The sequence below is a fragment of the Medicago sativa genome, chromosome 7 (assembly GCF_051527215.1).
Source record: "Medicago sativa cultivar Bolivia chromosome 7, Bolivia_mono, whole genome shotgun sequence".
NCBI classification, from domain to species: Eukaryota; Viridiplantae; Streptophyta; class Magnoliopsida; order Fabales; family Fabaceae; genus Medicago; species Medicago sativa.
The window spans coordinates 77447514-77463588 of NC_140755.1; the positions used below are offsets into that span (position 1 = coordinate 77447514).

General features: G+C 33.6%; 3 protein-coding genes and 1 long non-coding RNA gene across 4 annotated transcripts; 2 read left to right on the top strand and 2 right to left on the bottom strand.

Moving 5' to 3' along the window:
- Positions 1 to 2916: 2916 nt before the first annotated feature.
- LOC146908750 (uncharacterized) lies at positions 2917 to 5326 on the bottom strand. The gene is made up of 3 exons (XR_015018475.1): positions 4931 to 5326; positions 4627 to 4675; positions 2917 to 3137 (listed from the first exon to the last, which is right to left on the bottom strand). It is a non-coding gene; the product is annotated as an uncharacterized LOC146908750 (long non-coding RNA).
- A 1536-nt stretch (positions 5327 to 6862) lies between these two features.
- LOC146908751 (heat shock cognate 70 kDa protein-like) lies at positions 6863 to 9124 on the top strand. Its single transcript, XM_085725383.1, has 2 exons — positions 6863 to 7085; positions 7213 to 9124. The coding sequence occupies exons 1-2, from the start codon at positions 6863 to 6865 to the stop codon at positions 8880 to 8882; spliced, it is 1893 nt and encodes a 630-aa protein (XP_085581509.1). The 3' UTR covers positions 8883 to 9124.
- A 1348-nt stretch (positions 9125 to 10472) lies between these two features.
- Positions 10473 to 12036, top strand: LOC146908752 (heat shock cognate 70 kDa protein-like). Its single transcript, XM_085725385.1, has one exon. The coding sequence runs from the start codon at positions 10532 to 10534 to the stop codon at positions 11891 to 11893; it is 1362 nt and encodes a 453-aa protein (XP_085581511.1). The 5' UTR covers positions 10473 to 10531; the 3' UTR covers positions 11894 to 12036.
- Positions 12037 to 12244: 208 nt separating this feature from the next.
- Positions 12245 to 14236, bottom strand: LOC146908753 (receptor-like kinase). Its single transcript, XM_085725384.1, has one exon. The coding sequence runs from the start codon at positions 14060 to 14062 to the stop codon at positions 12671 to 12673; it is 1392 nt and encodes a 463-aa protein (XP_085581510.1). The 5' UTR covers positions 14063 to 14236; the 3' UTR covers positions 12245 to 12670.
- Between the last annotated feature and the right edge of the window lie 1839 nt (positions 14237 to 16075).

The following is a 16075-nucleotide window of genomic DNA, read 5'->3' on the forward strand; positions in this document are numbered from 1 at the left end:
GACTATCATGTTGTGAACAAAAAAAAACTTAAGTGAATAATACTATGAACTAGAACCTTGTCAATCAACATATGTGTCGTGAAAAAGAAAAACTATGGGCCTGTTTGGATCAGTTTTTGTTTTTAGTTTTTAAAATCTGTTTTAGCAAAACAGTTTTAAAGAAGAGAGAAAAAGAAAATTTGTTTGGTAGTGTAGCTTTTCAAAACTATTTTAGAAATGAGAAAACAAAAAAATTCATTTGGCAATCTAATTTTCAAAAACAGTTTTGGAGATGTAAAAATAAAAAATCTACTTTCAATCTAATTTTTTTAAAATAATTTTATAATTTTATATACTTTTTTTGAGCAAATAATTTTAAATACTTAAAAAGGTTTATATATATTGAAATTTTTTTGTTAGATTTGTCACGATTAAAATTTTTAAAATATCAAATTTTATAATTTTTGCTAATAGATATTTAAAAATATTAAATGTCAAAATTGTGCATTCACACATGTCAAACCGTCAACTGGATCACTCACTATGGAACGAATGAAGTATGATAAGAAAGTGACAATATGATATCATTTGATTAATATACTAGAATGGATACTTGTGTCAAACACGAGATAAAATTTCGTTATACTTAAATTATTGAAAGTATCATTCTCGTTTGTGTGGTTATTCTTTCCAATGAATCGATCGACGTCACATGCTCTCCCGCAAGGTCCAACAATGGTATTATAGTCCGATTCAACTTTATGTGAAAGAGAAAGCGAGGAAGAAATATATAGCAATAAAAGACATAAATTAGGAGATATTATTTTGAAATTCAAAATTCTTAATAAATGTTATTAATGATAAATATTAAAGTTGACCATTGTTTTAGAAATGTTACTATGGTTTTAATTCCCATTAACTGTTACAATCAGTTTAGATGAAAACGTCAACGATAGACTTATCAAAAATACATTCCTCATAACCAAGTTGTTTGGCTCCAGTGGCAAGGAGCTCCTTTCAAGGACGTACTCGAGGAATACCGGGTTCGATTCCCAGGGGGAACAACGTTTGGCTTGGTTGACTAAATTGACTAACGGATTCTCCATTCAGGGACTAAATTGACTAACATAATCTACATTCAGGGACTATTTTGCAATTTATCTGCATTCAGGGACTAAAGTGACGACTCATTTCCTATTCAGGGACTAAAGTGGCTAATTCCCCTAGATAAAACAAAAAAAGTGTACCTAAAAAACAAAAACAAAAAGTTGTACCAAAAAAAAATCAATGGCTTGGTTGCCATTTTAAAAATATAACACAAAAAAAAACTAAAAATGGCTTGCTCGCCATTTGAAAAGAAGAACAGGAAAAAAAATAAATAAAAATCTTTGCTCTCCATTTGAAATGGAGAACATACTTGTTCAGAAAAAAAGCCTGCAAACTTGCAGGGATTGTTGAAAATTGGTTCTGCTTGCCATCCAAAATGAAGAATAGGGGTATTTTGATCAATTGTTTTCAACTAGGGGCAGACATATCATTTTTTTTGTTGATAGGGGCAGAAGAAGAAAAAAATCCCCACTATCAAAAATGCAAAGTGAAATATATTGAATTGAGAGTGATGAAAGTAGTATTAATTAGAGTTATAAATGGAAAAAATAATTAATATTGTATTGAAAAGTATAATGGTTTAGTTATTTTGGGACACTTTATTTTTTGCAAATGACTCAGTTATTATGAGACAGATGAAGTATATAGGAAAAAAACCATGTTTTAATTTACAAATGAGTCATCCATTTTGATTGGCTCATGAAAAACAAATGTGTCATGATCCTTTTTTTTTTTGAACAAGTCATGATCCTTTTTTTCTCTCTCTCTCTTTTGATATTTTAGGACTTCAACTATATTTCAAAATAATTAATGTTTTAGTATAGTTAATATTATTTTTCCCAAATTTACCCTTGTTGAAAAACACACCATAAAACTATTAAATGAGTTGTGATATTTGACTTATTACATGTGAATTTAATTATAAACTAGATTTTTGACCCGTGCAATGCACGGGTCCTATCAACGGTAATAGATATTAATAAATTATATTATATATTTTCATTGATTTTAATTAAGTCATAGAAAAAATCGTATTTATTTTTTTTAGGAAGAAAAATATCGTATTACCATTTAACATGATAAGATAAACTTTCATCACTTCATAGTCAATTTATTTCACTATGCATCTAGGATAGTGATGATTATTCAAATACATTATAAATAACCCTTTGATAATAGTATCACTCTCATTTATACAATTTTTTTTTAATATGTATGAAATTAACAAAAAGGCGATTCACTGTGGGAAGGGACAAAGGAACTAAGCAAAAGATGTAAATTTATTAGTCTATGTTTTTCCGCATATATGCCAAAAAGGAGCCAAAACACGTATGCGCGTCAAAATCAAACACCAAACTGAAAAGAATAGGGATGACATACAACGTAGAGATTGAATAAAACATTGCTTCATTTTTTAATTTTAATGTAAAATAACGGGAGGCATCCCACTTAATTGTCAATACCTTAGATTTCATATTCAACCATAATTCCAAACAGAGAATTGCAAAAGTAGTAACTCATACAATTAATATTAAAATTAATTGCAAAAAAGAGTAACTGATAAGGTGGTGATGTGTTTTGGTGGGTTTATCTCCATGGGTGTTTTTAGGTGGTTATGGTGTACCGTCTATATGCGGCACCATTTGTATCTTGTTTCGTCCATACCTTGCGTCTTGCAGGGATGACGTTTAATAATATTTGCCGATTCCAAAAAAAAAAAAGTAACTGATAAGGAAAAAACCAAACCAGATTTCTATAAATGAGTTGAGTCATATGCTTTTGTGCTTGTTTCTTTTCATTTGCAAAACTTAAGAAGACAATCTCAACTTAATATTATTTAAGGAAACTAAATTATTTGAACTAACAATTGGTTTGACTCTGTAGAGTTGTAGTCAACAGTCCACATTGAAGAACCATAGTCTTAGTCTTAGATTGCAGAACCATATTCATACAAAAAAAAGTCTAAAATTGTAGATCAAAACTTGACATAGCTAAGATCTGCCAACGTCATCGCAACTGTTGTATTTTTTCGTGTCCTCAACTTCATAAATCTGCAATTGATTGCTAACTATGAAAACAACTTCCAAAATTTCTTACAGCAACACCATAACAATCCTCCAAATTCATTTATCTATGTATATATAAATTTCTAAAGACTAAAGAAAGTAAAATAGCATTAATCAATCATTACATATACTTAATTTGATACACTTTTTCTTGACCACCTCATTCTTGAAATAATAATGTTTCAAAGTAAAATCATTCTATCGGTGAAATAATGACTTCGATATGCAACAACAGAAAAGTGGAGTAGCAAAAGGCTAAAGAAATACAAAGTTGTGCTATAGCACCTAAAACCAAAATGAAGAAAACACAACAGGACTTAACAATTCTTCAAAACTGCTCTAATCACCCAACCAAGCAAAGCATAGGATCCAAAGAACATTAGTATAAAAGACACCAAGTTTATGATACCAACATTTTGCCTTAATCTTCAACAACTCTATCTATTCTATTGCAGATAAACAATGTTGACAAAGACACCACATATTTAGAAAAATAAAAACAATAAAAGAAGAACTCCAACTCAAGGTACATAAACTCTTATTTGATAATAACTTACAATCAACAACAATGGTTCAATGAAATGGATAAAATCAAATATTTGACATCGAAAAGAATACCAAAAAAATGAAGAAGGCATAAGCGTAATTTCCTGCTGCACAAAACTGAAGAGACATTTGTTCTTGATGAAAACATAGAAAAGTTTGGTCAAGGTTTTCCAAAAAAGGCTGCTCCTGTTTTAAACTCTTATATTTTCAAAGTCTCTTCTCCTTAAGTAAATTATTGTATTTTCAAAATTCGTTTATGACTCATTTGTTCTAATATATGCAATTGATCATCACTCATCATGTCATTTGTGTGAATATATTGGCTCAAATTTTATGCGTTGGATACAGCCATTTCACTGTATTTTTCTTTTAATATGGTTTTGGCTTTTCTTACATGCATGATGCATGGTAGTTCTCTTTAGTCTAAACGTGTCGTGTACTCATATCAGTCATATGTAAAACCATGTTAAGTTTAATTGCATGTAGAACTTATGGAGTGTAAATTCCGATGACAATGTTTTACAGGAGGCTCCAATGATATACAGACGCGAACAACCATACAACCAATTTCCTGGAAGATCATCATAAAAAAGAACCAATTACTCTCACTGCCTCATTCGTTGTTTTTTCTTCCCTAGTAAAAGTCACACAAATAGTTTTGCTAAATGATGGGTGTCTCAAGTTGTAAAAGACTAAAAGCCATGTAACCAAAAAAAAAAAGTTGTAAAATCCACTTACCTAAACTTCATTCATAAAAGATCAATTATTGATAGAAAACTTGGATGAGAGAAGACAAAATCAAGTAAAGGAGACAAAATTAATTTTAGAAAAAGATTAATGGAATTGATTCAAAGTGATAGAACGAAAACAAAAACCCAAAACAAAAAATACCCAGCCAAGCAAACAACTACAATCAATTTCTACATACCCGCGCCACTGCCTTTTCTGCTCCAGATTGAAAAAGCTGCAATGCCATGCTTGAAACAGATTGAAACAAAAACAGAAAAATATATGAGGATGGAAAAAATGATAGAAAAATGATGAGAGAAAGCAAATGAGATGAAGGGTAAGAAAGAAGAAGAAAACAAATGATGATAGAGTCTTAAATTAAAATAGAAAAAACTGGAAAGGGCAGCAAGCTAAGCTCAGTAACATATGAGCTTGCTAATAGGAACTTGGAAATAAGAGAGAGGAAGGGTGGTGTAACATGTGCATCTGTGTGGGAAATATACCATTGTGTGCTGAGTGAAAGCTGTATGGTTTTCCATGGGTATCCCAATTCCCAATAGACGTGATTAAATGCAGTTTGTAGTTCAAGCATTCAAAACCCAAATATTCTGAAAGACCAATGTATCACGGTTCACAACATTGTTTAGTTAATTCCACCGAATTAATAAGGTCTGATTCCAAAAAAAAAAAAAAAAAATCAACAAACTTCTTTTAATAAGCAAGCCGCATAACTCTCATTTACTGCACACGTATTGGAAGTGTTGCAACAAACTTCCAAAACAATTTGAATTTCAAATTTCACAATTAAAAGGAGGAAAAAATTAGGGTTGCTTAGCAAGCATTAATTACATAGAATTTGAGGGAAAAATTAGGTTTAGTGATAAGCAAGACCTAATAAGCTTTAAGAGTAAGTGATAAGGACTTTTTAGTCCAAGACATTCAAATATTTATATACTTTAATTACTCCTTAAGGAGCTAAAATATCAAAAGATAAAAAACAGAGGAATTATTATTTACCGTTAATTGATTAAAACTAAATTTTTATTAATTAATTTGATGAAGAAAAAAACAAGAATATTCTTTCAAATTTTTCAAAAAAAAAAAAAGAGAATATTCTTTCAAAACCCTACCCATGTGCGTGCCACACTACCATGTTTTATTTGTTTAGATTTTTATTAATCAAAGTTGCCATTAATAATGATTTTGCCATTAATGAAAACTAACCCTTTTCTCCGTGTTTTCTGTTTTCTTTTGGAAACTCAAAAAAGAGAAAAGCAAAATGCAAAACATGGATTATCATCAGTTCTGGTTTTTTGCTTTTAAAAACACCAATTTTGAAAATGATTTTTAGAAACAGTATTATAAAACAATTATTCAAACAAGTTTTTAATTCTCTAATTTTTAAAAACAGAAAAACAGTTTTTAAAAAGGCAATCAAACAGGCCCTATATGAGTACAAATGTGTGGTCCTTTTTCACTTCCAATATCCTTGATAAACTTTTTCAAATTTGAAGGAGAAAGTGATGTGAGAAAAGAATAAAATGTTTAGTTTTTGTGTGTTTGTTGAACGTAACTTTTGACTCTCTGTATTTGGTGGCATGTACAAGAACTGCAATAGTTAAGAGAGGAGAGAAGAAGATAAAAAAACCAATTTTCAAGAAAAACCAGTAATTAATAAGATTTAGAGACAATCATAAAGTGGTGCATTAATCACTCCTTATCCTGTGCAAGATTGCACAGGTTAGAAAAACCCTATTTTAAAAAAGAAGATTAAAAATTGTAAGACTAATCAATAACCTACTCAAAGTAGAAGTTTAATAGCATTTTGAAACAATAATTCATATGCATGGTCCAACTCCAAACTTTTCCATGTGGTTTTTGAAATTAATTACCAGTAGTATTGAAAAATTATTTGAATATTTCAAATACTCCATCCGTTTTAAAATGAGTGTCGTTTTAGGTGTTTACACACATATTAAGAAATGCAATGATTAAAAGAAAGAGAATGGTTATTTTACCAAATTATCCTTATTAACTATTAGTTAATTTTAAAAGTAATACTTTGGAAGTAGTGTGCAGAGTATTAATTGGAGGTACAATTGAAAAGAAAAAGTTATTATTGCATTGGAAACTTAAAGTGACATTCATTTTGAAACAATTTTTTTTGGCTAAAGCGACACTCATTTTGAAACGGAGGGAGTACTAATTTATATGCATTTAAAACACATTAATTTGTGACTTCCAATTTCTAAACAGATATACTAATGTGCACCAACTACCGAGGGAGTCTGTTTAGTGCATAAGGGAAGATTAAAAAGTCATGGCTTCTAAAGGGATACATGTACACAATTTAAATACTCAACAGTGCTGCATCTCTTTCTCTTCCAAAAGTCTGAATTAAAATCCTCTCTAGAACAGTTTTCTTCACTTAGAGAATGGCCAAAAAATATGAAGGACCTGCAATCGGAATTGACCTCGGCACGACCTATTCATGTGTAGCAGTCTGGCAGGAGAATATCAACCGAGCTGAGATCATCCACAATGATCAAGGCAATAGAACCACACCTTCTGTTGTAGCTTTCACTGACAAACTAAGGTTGATTGGTAATGCTGCTAAAAATCAGGCTGCCTCAAACCCAACAAACACTATCTTTGGTAATTGATATTTCTTTCTTTCTTTCATTCTTTCTGTCGCTTTGTTTTATAAATTAATTTATAGTTGTTAATATGCTTTCACTAGAAAAGAGAAAATTATATATCACCAACATTTTATTTATTTATGCAGATGCGAAGAGGTTAATTGGAAGGAAATACAGTGATTCCATTATTCAGAAAGATATAAAGTTGTGGCCCTTTAAGGTCATTGCTGGAGCTGATGACAATCCCAAGATCCTTGTTAAGTACAAGGGCAAAGAGAAGTGCTTTGTTGCCGAGGAAATATCGTCTATGATCCTCTCAAAGATGCAGGAGATTGCAGAGAAATTTTTGGAATTACCCGTAAAGAATGCAGTGATCACAGTGCCAGCTTATTTCAATGATTCTCAGCGAAAAGCCACCAAAGATGCCGGCATTATTGCTGGTCTCAATGTAATGCGGATAATCAATGAACCAACTGCTGCTGCACTTGCATATGGAATTCAAAAGAGAGGTAATTTTGTTGTTGGAAAGCGAAATGTATTCATCTTTGATCTTGGTGGTGGCACCTTTGATGTGTCTCTTCTCACACTTAAGGATGATAGTTTTGAAGTAAAGGCCACTGCTGGCGATACTCACCTAGGAGGAGAGGACTTTGATAATAGAATGGTGAACCACTTCGTGAAAGAGTTGAAGAGGAAGAACAAAGTGGACATTAGTTTGAACCCAAAAGCTTTAAGGAAGCTGAGAACTGCTTGTGAGAGGGCAAAGAGGGCACTTTCGTTCGACATTGAGGCCACCATTGACATAGATGCTATCTGTCAGGGTATTGACTTCTGCTCATCAATTACTCGGGCGAAGTTTGAGCGACTCAACATGGACCTTTTTGAAAAATGTATGGAGATTGTTGAGAGTTGTCTACGCGATGCTAACATTGACAAGAGTAGGGTCCATGAAATTGTCCTTGTTGGAGGTTCTTCTAGAATTCCCAAAGTGCGGAAACTATTGCAAGACTTTTTCAAGGGTAGGGATTTGTGCATGAGCATAAACCCTGATGAGGCTGTTGCTTATGGTGCAGCTGTGCAGGCTGCTTTGTTGATTGATGGCATTAAGAATGTTCCAAATTTGGTCTTGCGAGATATTACACCCTTGTCGCTTGGTATATGGACAAAAGGAGATGTCATGAGTGTAGTGATTCCTAAGAACACTCCGATTCCTATTAAGATGACTGAGGATAGATGTAAGACAAGTGTAGATAACCAACTTGGTGTATCCATCCATGTTTATGAGGGTGAGAGAATAAAAGCCAGTGAGAACAACTTGTTGGGTTTGTTTCGTCTCTTTGTTCCTCCTGCTCCCCGTGGCCTTTGCATCAAAGTATGTTTTGCTATCGATGTAGATGGTATATTAAATGTCACTGCTGAGGAAGAAACAACTGGAAATAAGAGTGAGATCACAATAACAAATGAAAATAGAAGACTTTCAACTCAAGAAATTGAGCGAATGATCCAAGAAGCTGAGAAATTCAAGGTTGAAGATATGAAGTTTCGAGAGAAAGCTAGAGCAGTAAATGCTTTGGAAGATTATCTTTACAAAACGAGTAAAGTAATGGAGGATAACAGTGTTAGTTCCATGCTGGCTCCTGCAGACAAAATGAAGATAGATTCTGCGATTATGAATGGAAAAAATTTGATCGATAATCATGGCAACCAGCACAATGAAACATGTGTGATTGTGGACTTTTTAAAGGAGCTTGAAATCATCTTTGAATCCACTTTGAACAAGATAAACAAAGGTTCCAAGAGAAAGTTTGAGCAATGAATTTACAGCCTGAGTTGAGTACTGAAGGATAACAGTGTTAGTTCCATACTGACTCTTGGAGACAAAGTAGTGCAAAAAGAAACATGTGTTTATGGACTTTATGAAGGAGCTTGAAATTGATTTGGAATAATTTAGTTTTTGATCATTTGTTTATGAATTTCAGTTTCCTCATGTATAATATTGAAACTGCTTGTTTGATTAAATGTTTTGATAATATATGCTATTTTGACATTATTTCTTTAAGCAAACTTATTTAAATACCCTATACTCAGTCCTAGTACCACATATCAGCTCTAGCATAGAGCCATACAATTTGAACTAGAACAGAACATTCCATCGAGAATAATGCTTACACTCTTTTTATGTAGGATTCATTCTCAAAATGACGCGACTCATATATTTCATTCAATAAAAGAATAAGTGTTAGAAATAATATGTTAAAATATGTCTTGTTAATATTACCCAATAAAATTCACACGAATAAAATCCGGCACTATCCCTAGAACATTAACTAAATTGCTTCGAATGGTTCGTAGAAAAAATTACTTTCTAATGGATCTCACGAAAGCAACTATATTTAGGAAAAAAAACTTCTCTCGTGATTCCTTAACTTAATTTCAAGTAATGATTTCTTCCTTTATCTTTTTTTTTTCACGCTATTTTCGTCATTTTGATTAATTTGCATATGAATTTACAAGATTTAAATCTATGGTTTTATTTTGATATGAGCTCTTAATGTTTAAATTTATAGTCCTCCACTCATGTTTTCATATGAACTTTAGATTTAGTGGTTGAAAATCCATATGCGACCATATCAAAAGGACAAAAATGACTTGAAATGAAGATAAATGAAAAAATAGTTATCTGAAATGAAATTAAGGAAGGACAAGCATATTTTTGTGTGTTGAAAAGATAATGTGAAGAGTACCCCTATGACACCGGTCATGGAAATAAAAATAGAAATATTGTAGAAAAGTGGTGGTTTCAACTTTTTACAAGTTTAAGTTTATTCCAATACAAAACTACTACTTTAGATTTTGGGTCACTTTTGACCAGTCTGAGAATAAAACAAATTTAATTGAGGAAGTTTCATGGTTAGAATGCAGGTAATTAGCTGTTAAGATCTTTCAATTGAGTTTCCTAGTAGGACCTAAATACTGTTGAATAACCTGTTACCACTACGTGATAAAAATAATTACTCAATATATAAGCTAGATGCCGAACTGGAACATTAACATTTTACATATTTTTTGAGACAATACAAGTAAAACCACAAGCAAAAGCTAAAGGACTAAAAATGCATAGTTTAAGCTAAATTAGAAACAATAATTCTTACACTTGATTTTTAGCTAAAGGATTCAAATGATTGCAACCTCTCCTGCCTTCTCTTCTGAGGTCTAGAAACAAGAATGCCTACACATGATTGACTCTTTCGGTTTAAATAGTAGTCCTGCCTTATCTTCTGAGTATATATTTTAAAAAAGAAGATTAAAAATTGTAAGACTAATCAATAACCTATTCAAAGTAGAAGTTTAATAGCATTTTGAAACAATAATACTAATGTGTGATTACCTCTCTTTTACCCTTACTTCAATGATTCTCAGCGAAAAGCCACCAAAGATGCTGGCATTATTGCTGGCCTCAATGTAATGAGGATAATCAACGAACCAACTGCTGCTGCACTTGCGTATGGAATTCAAAAGAGAGGTAATTTTGTTGGAAAGCGAAATATATTCATCTTTGATCTTGGTGGTGGCACTTTTGATGTGTCTCTTCTCACCCTGAAGGATGATAAGTTTGATGTGAAGGCCACTGCTGGCGATACTCACCTAGGAGGAGAGGACTTTGATAACCGAATGGTGAATTACTTTGTGAATGAGTTGAAGAGGAAGAACAATGTGGACATTAGTGGGAACCCTAAAGCTTTAAGGAAGCTGAGAACAGCTTGTGAGAGGGCAAAGAGGACACTTTCATTTGACATTGAGACCACAATTGACGTAGATGCCATTTGTCAAGGTATTGATTTCTGCTCACCAGTTACTCGGGCCAAGTTTGAGCAAATCAACATCGACCTCTTTGAAAAATGTATGGAGATTGTTGGGAGTTGTCTACGTGATGCTAACATGGTCAAGAGTAGTGTAGATGATATCGTCCTTATTGGTGGCTCTTCTAGAATTCCCAAAGTGCGGCAGCTATTGCAGGACTTTTTCAAGGGGAAGGATTTGTGCATGAGCATCAACCCTGATGAGGCTGTTGCTTATGGTGCAGCTGTGCAGGCTGCTTTGCTGATTGAAGGCATTGATAATGTTCCAGATTTTATCTTGCAAGATATTACACCCTTGTCACTTGGTATATCGACAAAAGGAGATATCATGAGTGTGGTGATTCCTAGGAACACTCCTATTCCTGCCAAGATGACAGAAGAAAGATGTAAGACAAGTGTAGATAACCAATTTGGTGTCTCAATTAATGTTTATGAGGGTGAGAGAATAAAAGCCAGTGAGAACAACTTGCTGGGTTTGTTTAGTCTCTTAATTCCTCGTGCTCCTCGCGGCCTTCGTATCAAAGTATGCTTTGCTATAGATGCAGATGGTATACTAAATGTCACTGCTGAGGAAGAAACCACTGGAAATAAAAAAGAGATTACAATAACAAATGTAAATGGAAGACTGTCGACTGAAGAAATTGAGAGAATGATCCAAGAAGCAGAGAATTTCAAGGTTGAAGATATGAAGTTCCGAGAGAAAGCTAGAGCAATGAATGCCTTGGACGATTATCTTTACAAAATGGGTAAAGTAATGGAGGATAACAATGTTAGTTCCATGCTGACTCCTGCAGAAAAAATGAAGATGGATTCTGCAATTATGAATGGAAAAAGTTTGATTGATAATCATAGCAACCAACACAAAGAAGCATGTGTATTTGTGGACTTCATGAAGGAGCTTCAAGGCATCTTTGAGGCAATGTTGAACAAGATCAACAAAGGTTCCAAGATAAAGTTAAAGCAATGAATTCTTTGGACGACTATATTTACAACATGAGTTAAGTAATGAAGGATAACAATGTTGGTTCTATTCTAAGTCTTGGAGACAAAATAGTGCTTAATTATGCAACTATAAGGTCCACTTAATCTTATGAGGGAAGTGATTTGTAATATTTTAGTCTTTTTAGTTGCGTTTATCAATTTCAGTTTCCTCATGTATAATGTTGAAGTAGCATGTTTTGCTTCTTTGATTACATATTTTGATAATATATGCTATGCTGGCCTTGTTATAAAATTAACATGTCTTACCATGTTGTCTTTCTTCTTATCAAATAGAATCTCGCTATAGTTTCAAAGTGCTCATAGCAGAACATATAAATTGGGGCATCAGTAAACTCATTACTACTCAATATGAAAGTTACATAATCATTTTCACACTTCAAACCATTACAAATTTACAATGTTAAAAGCTACAACATTAGAAAAACAGAGCATAACGAAAAATGATTGAAAAGAAAATGCAATGGCCAAAGGTATGGCTTAATGTTATTATATAAACAAGTAAGACAACTTAGATACATTACAACAAGTAGGACAACTTAGATACATTACAACAATCCCTACAAAGTGGTATTAGTCAGCCTTTCAAACTCTTGGTACTGATCAGCAAAATGCTCTTTCATGTTTCTCTTTTCTTACCAAAGCCACCTAAATTTACTGATATTTTACAAACAACTTGTTTACTTGCAGATTAAAAATATTGCCAAATCGCATTTTTCATTTAACAAAACTATATGTTGCCGGTCTAACCCTTTACGTTGTCCTCCGATAAATTCACAGGCAACCTTGACCATAATACAGTTTCCCTTGACTCAACAATCCTCCTGCGAATCACTATGGATAAACTTAACACAATGCAAGCAGCAGCCGCCAAAGTAAGCAAAATACCCGTATTTCCACTTGACCGGTGACTATTGAGAACAAAATTAGCACAAACATCTCCATCAAGACTCCTGTGAGTATTGTTCAACTTCATAACCTCAACTGCATTCAACATACCATCAACGACGTGTGCAAGGCTGCTCTTCGAAGGACCTATACTAACATTCAAAGCCCCAACACTACTATCCCCATCAACAACAAAGTCAGTGTAAAACGGGGAAGCCAGCGCATTTGTAACTAAAGAGAGATCGAAATCTTCTAAAGCCAAATAACCATTCACATAAACATTGAAATACAACAACCGCATCGAAATGCTAGCAATATCACAGAAATGCAACCTAACAAGGTACTTATATCCACCCACAACCGGAAACACCCAAGTCATATTAACATTCGGCACAGAATCATTCCTACTTTTAATCAACCTAGCCGTGTTGTAAACATTATCCGGTCCAACCTCACGACTAGCCCCACCAACTTGATAATTAATCCTACCCCCAAAATAAAACTTCTCAGACCCAACACTTGATTTCAAAAACTCATCATCAGTAACCCAAGTCCTCGACAAGGAATCATTAAAAGGTGTAACTTTAGGACCGCCAACTGTAACCCTATAAACAACTTCAAAAGCTTGTTTATTCAAACCATCAAAACTCTTCAAACCCTCTTCACTCAAAAACTGTGCTGTCTCCGGAACAAGGTCTTTAGGTGCAGAAACCACCTCAATAGCATTCACACACGCAAAATTCAAATCTTTTTCCGGCACAAATACAATCTCAACCTTTTCATAATCAACCCATATAAGATATTCAACTACCCTAGGGTTTTTCACACAATCACTAACAAAACGTGTAAAATTGCTTAAAACAACATACCCATTAACCAAGATTTGAAATTTAGCATGACCCAGATCGAGATTTGAAGAATTAAAGGCGTGGAAATGAAAACGGACGAAGTGGGTCCCTTTGGTTTTAACGGGGAAAGTGTATTTGGTTGATTTGGTGAAAACCCTAGCGGTGTGGTAGATTGAAGGTGAATTGGGAAATGGGTTTTGGTTTGTGATGGAGATGGAGTGGTGGGAGGTGGAAAAGGAAGAGGAGTGTTCAGGGGTGAAAAGACGGTTGTTGAAGGTGGTGGAGAGGGTGGAGCCGGTGTTGATGAGGTAGTCATCGATGGGAGAGAAGAGATGGGAGGAGATGGAGGTTGTGGTGAAGGAGAGGAAGATGAGGAGAGAGAAAGGGTTGAAGATTTTCATGGTTGGGTTTGTGATTGCGTTGTGGAAGATGGTGATGAGAGGGAAGATGGTGATGAGGAGAAGACTGAGGTGGCATGAAGAGTCAAGTGGGACCCACACGGTATGCTCTTACAGCCTGTGTGGGGTGGGAAGTACTTTCTGTCTTTGTAGTTGATTCATTCAACCCACCTTCACTCTCTTGGTGGCATTTAGGATGGGAAAGGGAAAGAGTTTCCCACTATGGGAAAGTAAATCTTAAACCATTAGGTTTAAGAGACACACAGATTTTATGATGGTCTGCCCACACCCTATATTTTCCCATCATCTTCAACCTATGAGAATGCAAATCTGCAAATTTGCAACAAACAGGAAAATATTTTTATCTTCATTTAATCTAATCTGAAACCACCACCACCCAATAAAATGGTTGTCTTCCAAATTGAAAGCTTCTTCGTTCAACTTCAACCTTGTTGAGTATCTGGAATTTTACATTCACATATACCATGGTTTTATAACTTAAAATTTAAGTGTTTAGCAATTTACAAATCATAAATTTAATGTTTAACTCCATTATTGTGCCCACTGTTTCTTGTTATTCATCAAAATCAAAATTATTCAAAACTAGATCTGAGTATTTCTATGAACGAGATCTACGTATTTCTTCATCTTCCAGCTCTAAATCTGGGTATATTTATGAAGGAGAAGCACTGTTAAGATTGGAGTAAATGAGTGTTCTTATGACTCAACTCAAGCAAAAGATGTAGTTTTACTTTCTCTCTGTTACAAGAGCATGGATTTAATTTTGAGATAATTAAATTGTTTCAATCTTGTTTGATTCACGAAATTGCTTGATTCACGAATTATGAAACTGTTTAATTAGCAATTAAGATATAAGATGCAATTAAGATTCAAGAGCACGAATTATGACAAACTATAATATGTTGGGGGAGGGATCGGTGGTGGTGGTGAGTTTATTGTGAGGTTGAAGACAATAGAAAAATAATTTAGTGTTGAGGGAGCATGATAAAAATGTGTTCTTAATTAGATCTGATGGTTAAGATTTACTTTCCCATGGTGGGAAACTCTTTCCCTTCCCCATCCTAAATGCCACCCACTCTCTTCATCACCATTTCCGGGAACTTATCTAAATATTTAGTTTCTATTTTGAAAGGTCCAAAATTGATCTTAGTATAATATTGAAAGTTTTACATTTAATTTTTTAAAAATTTAAAAAATGTCATTTTCGATTTAAAATTTCTTTCTTTTTTGTCTTCCTTGATTAGGGATGACAATGGGTACCTAATGGGTAGGTACTATAGTACCCTTCCCCATACCCGCGTTTGTAAAAAATGCCCGTACCCGAGTCTGTATCCTCGTGGATAACAACTTTAATACCCTTCCCCATACCCTATGGGCATCTATGTGCTCATACCCGTACCCATTACCCACACTTTAATTATAAAAAGACAATAAAAAAATATCACAATTGAAATAAAACTATGATCCAAATTTTTTTAAAGCAACTCATACAATAGTAGAAATCGTAGTATTTAGCGAAATAAAAAGACATCAAAAATATTGCTCGAAAATTAAATTAGAACATTCAAAATACATATAAAAATGTGCATGCTAAAATAAACATCAAATTGATTTAAATCATAAATTTGTAGCTCGTGAGCTTATGAAGGCACGAATGAAACGATTACCATATTAGTTTTTAGGTTTAAGTTTATATTTAAATAGCTAAATAAATTAAATAATTGTACAACAAAAATAAATAAAATATTTATTATATTATATAAATATGTATATGCGGGTTGCGGGGCTGGGTAGTATAGTGCCCTTACCCGCACTCATACCCATCTAAATTTGCGGGTAATTACCCGGACCCAAGCCCATACCCATAAATGCGGGATTTTACCCTACCCATTGCGGGTGCCCGTCGGGCCTGGGTCCAATTGCCACCCCTATCCTTAATCAATGTTATGAGACATTGGTTAACATTTAACTTTGAATGTATGTTCAAGAGCAATT

What these genes read in the sequence shown, in the direction of transcription:
- LOC146908751 (XM_085725383.1), top strand. Translation starts at nt 6,863, where the DNA reads ATGGCCAAAAAATATGAAGGACCTGCAATCGGAATTGACCTCGGCACG. An exon ending in AACAAACACTATCTTTGGTA is followed by an intron (nt 7,086 to 7,212) that starts ATTGATATTTCT and finishes TTATTTATGCAG; the next exon opens with ATGCGAAGAGGTTAATTGGA.
- LOC146908752 (XM_085725385.1), top strand. Translation starts at nt 10,532, where the DNA reads ATGAGGATAATCAACGAACCAACTGCTGCTGCACTTGCGTATGGAATT.
- LOC146908753 (XM_085725384.1), bottom strand. Translation starts at nt 14,062, where the DNA reads ATGAAAATCTTCAACCCTTTCTCTCTCCTCATCTTCCTCTCCTTCACC.